The sequence below is a fragment of the Nicotiana sylvestris genome, chromosome 9, assembly GCF_000393655.2.
Source record: "Nicotiana sylvestris chromosome 9, ASM39365v2, whole genome shotgun sequence".
Taxonomy (NCBI): Eukaryota; Viridiplantae; Streptophyta; class Magnoliopsida; order Solanales; family Solanaceae; genus Nicotiana; species Nicotiana sylvestris.
In genome coordinates, this window is record NC_091065.1 from 45,885,516 (window position 1) to 45,892,443 (window position 6,928).

At 40.2% G+C, this 6,928-nt stretch overlaps 1 protein-coding gene across 1 annotated transcript; it reads left to right on the forward strand.

Annotated features, from left to right (window-relative positions):
- Positions 1-1,913: 1,913 nt before the first annotated feature.
- On the forward strand, positions 1,914-4,322 carry LOC104231524 (uncharacterized). The gene is made up of 5 exons (XM_070157141.1): positions 1,914-2,183; positions 2,529-2,749; positions 2,853-2,928; positions 3,009-3,199; positions 3,455-4,322. Exons 1-5 carry the CDS (start codon positions 1,914-1,916, stop codon positions 4,320-4,322), a joined length of 1,626 nt encoding a protein of 541 aa, XP_070013242.1.
- The last annotated feature ends 2,606 nt before the right edge of the window (positions 4,323-6,928 follow it).

Below are 6,928 nucleotides of genomic sequence, written 5' to 3' on the forward strand. Positions count from 1 at the left end.
TATACCTAGTCACCGTGGTTAAGAATGCATTAAGAGTACGATATTTAATTAAGCATGGTGACTAGGTATATTCCTACCCTAACCACAAATCTGCACCCCCCTCAGAGTAATTAATTTATCAAGCAACAAATTTGTTGTTGTGTATTCAGTAGAGACAAATATTCCAGAGTTGTGGTTAGGGTAGGAATATATTTAGTCACATAGTGTTGGAGAAAATCTTCGATGAGATATATGCATTATTGAATAAATTTTCCAAAAGCAATCTTGCTTAGCAAGGAGAGATAGGAAGACACACTATGTAAAAATCTACAGGTGTTCTCGAGTTAGATGTCATCTCTGCATTATCAGTGCATCTTTCTACATTGGACAACAATGGCCTTGGTTATTAACAAGCAATAAGCCTAGCTAGTGCAACATGTTCAAATATTTTGTGAAGTATGTGGAGAGAGTCACACGAGCGACTTATGCCCAATTAATCTAGAGTCTGTCTGTTTTATGGGTAATGCAAATAAGGGCCAGACAAATCGGTATGGGAACACTTACAATCCTAACTGGAGGAACCACCTAAACTTTTATTGGGGTGGAAATCAAGGTGCTCAGAATCAGTACATGCCACAAGCTCCTCAATAGCAATATAGACCACTTCAGGCTAAACAACCTACCAACCCGATAAGTCACCTTGAGGAGATGCTAAAGAAATTGATGGATGACTATCAGGCTCAGGCAGTGACCCACACTACAACGATTTGAAATTTGGAGAGAAAAGTGGGGTAAATTGCCAGTGCCCAAAATACTCGACCAGTTGGACCTTTTCCAAGCGACACCAAAGCTAAGCCTAAGGCATCTATTAATGCTGTGTCATTGAGGAATGAGAGACAGTTAGACGAAGTCCCATCAAAAATGAGGAAGCAAGTGATCTTTTATAAGAAACCGGCCACCATAGAAGCAGAATCAGAAAAAGTAAAGGAGTTAGAGAAGCCAGCTGAAAAGGTGGTGGCTAAGAAACCCCCACCATTAGTTGCGAGGCCACCCCCTCTGTTCCCTCAGAGATTGCAGAAAGTGAAGGATAATGCAGCCTATAAAAAGTTTCTTAATATTTTGAAGCAGATGTAAATCAATATTCCACTGGTAGACATACTACAAGAAGTTCCCAAATATGCCGAAAACATCAAACATAGTGGCAAATAAGAGGAGGTTGATAGAGTTCGAGACTATGGCACTCACTAAAGAATGTAGCTCAAGAATTCAAAGCTAGCTACCTTAGAAATTGAAGGATCCAGGTAGTTTAACTATCCAAATCTCGATTGGTAAGCACACAGTCGGGTGATCTTTGTGTGATATTGGTGCGAGTATCAATTTGATGTCGCTATAAGTGTTCAGATAGTTGGGGTTGGGTGAGCCGCACCCAACCACAATGATTTTGCAATTGGCTGATCGCTCCCTTGCTCATGCTGAAGGATAAAAAGTCTCATTTATTTTGGGGTGTCCATTCTTAGCCACAGTCAGAGCTACCATTGATGTATGTGAAGGAAAGATGTCAATGAGAGTGGGTGATCGAGTGGAGGTATCTAACATTTATAAAGCACTCTGGTTATAATGAAGTGCTATCTATGATTTCTGTGGTGGAAAGTTATGTGACGTCACTGGAGCCTTATATGAGCCCTATAGATCCTCTTGAACAAGCCTTGATTGGGGATAAAGAAGACAGTGAAGATGATATAATAGAAGAAATTTAATTAGTACTTAACATGTCTTGCAATTATGTCCATGGGTTTGGGAAATTTGAGGAGTTTGACAGACTTGTTATTCTGACCCCTTCTAAGCCACCTATTGAAGAAGCACCAAGGCTAGAGCTTAAGCCTCTTCTAGCGCATCATCGCAATGCTTATTTGGGAAACTCTAAGACATAGCCAATGATTATCTCATCAAGCTTGACCGATGTGCAAGAAGAAAAATTGCTCAGAGTCCTTCGTGAGCATAAAAAGGCTATTGGGTGGACAATTGCTGACATTAAAGGAATCAGTCCATCATTTTGCATGCATAAGTTTTGTTTGGAAGATGGACACCACCCTAGTTTTGAGCAACAAAGGAGATTAAATCCCATTATAAAAGAGGTCGTGAAGATGGAAGTAATTAAGTTGCTCGATGTAGGTATCATCTTTCCTATTTCTGACAATAACTGGGTAAGCCCAGTGCAATGTGTGCCTAAAAATAGGCGATGACTATTGTAGAGAATGAGAAAAATGAGCTTATTCCTACTCGCACCATAACTGGGTGGAGTGTTTGTATTGACTACAGAAGGCTCAACAAAGCAACTCACAAGGACCACTTCCCACTTCCATTCATTGACAAATTTTGGATAGATTGGCTCGGCATGAATATTATTGCTTCCTAGATGGTTATTTGGGGTACATCCAGATTGTCATATGCCTAGAGGATTAGGAGAATACCACTTTTACTTGTCTTATGATACTTTAGCTTTCAAGAGAATTCCGTTTGGTCTTTCTAATGCATCAACCATTTTCTAGAGGTACATGTTGGCTGTTTTCACTGATATGGTGGAAAAATTTGTGGAAGTCTTCATGGATGATTTTTCAGTCTTTGGATCTTCCTATGATGATTGTTTGAAGAATTTGAGCAAGGTGCTAGCCCTTTGTGAAGAAATAAATTTGGTTTTAAATTGGGATAATGCCATTTTGTGGTACAAGAAGGCATCATGTTGGGCCATAAAGTGTCAAGGAGTGGCATTGTAGTTGATAAGGTGATAAGGATGTCTGGATTTTATTGGGACATGCAGGTTTCTATAGACACTTTATTAAAGATTTTTCAAAAATTGCTACTCCTTTATGCAGGTTTCTTGTAAAAGATGTAACCTTCAATTTTGATGAAGCCTGTCTGAAGGCATTCGAGGAGCTCAAAAATAAGTTGGTAGCTTCCCCCATAATTGTGACACCGAATTGGTCCTTACCGTTTGAACTTATGTGTGATGTAAGTGACGATGCTATTAGGGCAGTGCTATGCCAAAGGAAGGACAAGATGTTTACTTCATTTACTATGCGAGTAAGACTCTTGATGATGCACAACTGAATTATACCACTATTGAGGAGGAGTTATTGGCCGTTATGTGGGCTTTTGAGAAATTTCGGGCATACTTGTTGGGAATAGAAGTCATAGTCCATACCGATCACGCAACAACCAGGTATCTATTTACAAAAATGAATTCAAAGGCTAGATTGATGTGTTGGGTTCTGTTGTTGCAGGAATTTGATGTAGAAATACGAGATCGGAAGGGCACAAAAAACCAAGTAGTCGACCATCTATAAAGGCTGGAAAATCATGGGCACATGGAGGAAGGTGGACAAAATAAGGAGGCATTTCCTAATGAGCAACTTTTTGCTATCACCCAAGCCCCTCCCTCATGGTACATGGACTAAGTGAATTATCTTGTGAGTAGGGTACTTCCGCCTGAAATTGAATCTAAAGCTAGAAAGAGGTTTCTACATGATGTAAATTTCTACTACTGGGATGAGCCATTCTTGTACAAACAGTGTGCTAATCAATTGATAAAGAGGTGCATTCCAGAAAAGGAGGTGGAATTAGTGTTGTATGATTCACATGCCTCACCTTATGAGGGCCGTCATGGAGGCGATAAGACAGCTGCAAAGGTGTTACAATCGGGGATGTTTTGGCCAACATTGTTCAAGAATGGCCATACATTTGTTAAGAAGTGTGACCACTGTCAAAGAACAGGGACAATCACAAAGCGGCATGGGATGCCTTTAAATAACATCCTGGAGGTAGAGATTTTTGATGTGTGGGAGATAAACTGTATGGGACCGTTCCCATTGTACAGAAGAAACAAATATATCTTGCTAGCAGTTGACTACATGTCAAAATGGGTAGAGACAATCACATTGACAACAAATGATGCCAAAGTGGTAGCTGCTTTTGTGAAAAAGAACATATTCTCGAGGTTTGGGACTCCACGCGCCTTGATTAGTGATGAAGTGGCACATTTTTGTAATCGATTTTTGAATAACCTTCTAGCTAAATATGGGATCCGCCACAGAGTTTCTACAAAATATCATCCGCAAACAAGTGGACAAGTTGAAGTGTCCAACAGAGAAATAAAGCAAATATTAGAGAAGACAGTGAGCGTAAATATGAAGGATTGGGTTGCAAAGTTAGATGATGCCTTATGGGCATATAGAATTGCATACAAAACACCAATTGGGGAGTCGCCGTATAAGCATATTTATAAGAAGGCATGTCACTTGCCTGTTGAACTTGAACACAAGGCATACTGGCAATTAAAAAGTTGAATATTGACTTTGAAACTGCGGGTGAGAAGATGCTCTTATAGTTGAATGAGTTAGACGAGTTTAGGCTGCACTCTAATGAAAATGCTAAGCTTTAAAAAGAGAAAACAAAAGTATGGCATGACAAGCATATCAAGCCACGTCACTTCGAACCAGTCCAACATGTACTATTGTTCCATTCTAGGATCAAGCTATTTCTTGGGAAGTTGAAATTGAGGTGGTCATGCCCATTTGAGGTGTTTTGAGTCACTCTTTATGGTGCAATTGAACTGCGCGCTGTACATGGTGAAAGAAATTTTTTAGTGATTGAGCAAAGTGTCAATCACTATTGGGGAGGAATCATTAATCATGAGAAGACCAAAGTAGTACTCGCTGATGAGTAAGCGAGGCCCTGTGTCGTTCCATGACATTAAATCAGGCGCTTGTTGGGAGGCAACCCAATAATTATTGCTTTCGTAGCATAGCTTTTTAATTTTTTGTAGTACAAGTAGATTAGAGTTTTCTTTTCTTTATAGGCATAGCAATTATAGTAGAATGGTGTAGGGTATGTAGATTAGATATATAAAGTTCCCGGGAGGATCGGGGCCAAAAACTTGTTGCTCCCAAATGCACACGCAAGTATATGTGTTCGTACAAGTAATAAAGTGATAAGTCGAGTGTCGAACCCACAAAGACTTGTGTTAAATACCCACTAGTTTCACCAATATTATTATTCTATCAAGTCAATCAGAGTTTAAGAGTGTGATTATACTAAGAAATAATTCTAACAAGTAACTAATTTATCAAGCAGCAAGTTGGTTGTTGTGCATTCGGTAGAGACAAATATTCTAGAGTTGTGATCGATTTACCAATTCTATTGTGTTCTAATTAACTCTATCTATTATAGATTTCACTCATGATTGCTAATTAATCGAACAATTGCTCTCGTAGTATTCTCCCTAATTCCTGCTACTAAAAAAACAAAGTACCTGGTTCGAGCTACACCCTTGGAAATGAACCGGCCGCCAAAGAATAACCAAGAGATCGTACCTAACTATCCTAAAAAAAATCTTTTTGGTATTTTTAATCGGAATTTAATCCCTCAAAATAATTGTCCAAAAGATCCATTGTCGGGAAAAGTCTGAGCGTTTTCTAATTTTTTCTATTTTTGTATGTAATTAATTTTTTTTTTTCTAAAACTCACTCGACTAAGTAAAACCTAAGAAGTAGTTCCCTCACCCCACACTTAGCATATGCATAGTCCTCGATGCATGTAAAACTGTAAAGCAAAGTAGGGTAAAAAAAAACTCCTTGCTAATCGGATTCCTCCTCCTCAGAATGCCCGCCAGCCGTAGCTCCGGACTCATCATCATCATGAGCTCATAAGGGCACGAAAGCCATGGGCCCCTTGACTTCATCACGAATCTCATCCTTAGTATCAGAGCCTTTGTGAGTGTTCTTATCCTCTGACGGGTAAACGGGACTGCCAGGTGCAATCCCAAACATCTCCTTGGAATAAATAGAGAAATCATTGCGCAGATCCATACACTCCTCATTCGATACACCCATTCTGCTCATCATCACATTTAAGGAGTAATAGAGATACCTGTTGAAGTTCTCGTCCCTCTCATTCTATGCTGCCTGGAAATTCTTAGACGTAGCCTCCAACAAAGATGTGATGTCCATCAACCCCTTAGGAGCCTCCACAACCTCGTCATAACAGGGGTATTCAGGCACCTCCCGGGAAAGCATGTGCTACGTGAGCATGTTTCCAAAGAAGAATCTCTTGATCTTCTGCCCAAATCATATGGGGTCCATCTCCTCTAACATGACCTCACCCACATTGATGGGTCACCCAGTCATCATAAAAAATATCACACGTACTTGAACTCGAGTGCATTTACTGTTGTGTTCAACTGGCATGAATCGGGCCAGCATGAAATTTTTCCACACCTTGGCGGTCTTGTTGAAATCGAAGTGGATCATCTCAAGATGGGCATCGCCCTTAGTTCCGGTCCACTTGGCATTTTAATCGATGTCTCAAAGAGTGTGATGTATCGCCGTGTAGCTTGGGATTTTGACAAATTTTTGTATCCTCCGCGAGTTAAAGTTCTCAACTCCAAAAAATTTACATAAGGATCACTTATCCATTGGAACTTCCTTTCCACGGACCCATGACGTGAACAAGTTTGCATTCCAATTAGCATACAGTTCTCGCACCATGCTCAAATTTGCATGGCCGGGGCACTCGAGGAACTTATCCATCCTCATTTCTCGCAACCAAGCAAGCACGTCTGGGTAGTTCTTTTCCAAAGCATTCACATTAATATCCATCTTAGAGGCGTATTGTCCATACAACACAAAGGTATTATGATTGGATAGCATCATCAAGAACTAGATTCAAATGAGGCCTTGGTCCCAATGGTTCCCTCGTCGATTCGTCGACAACTTGTTTCCCTTTCGCTTGCCTAGATGATCCTTCCCCTTGATTGCACTTTTTGGGAGCGGGATCAGTGGTTGAGGAATTTCCTACTCCCTTGCCCTTGTTTGCACTATCACGATCCATAGAAACCTACAACACCAAATAATCATGAATGTGAGAAGGAATCAAGAAATCCACCTAAGGTTAT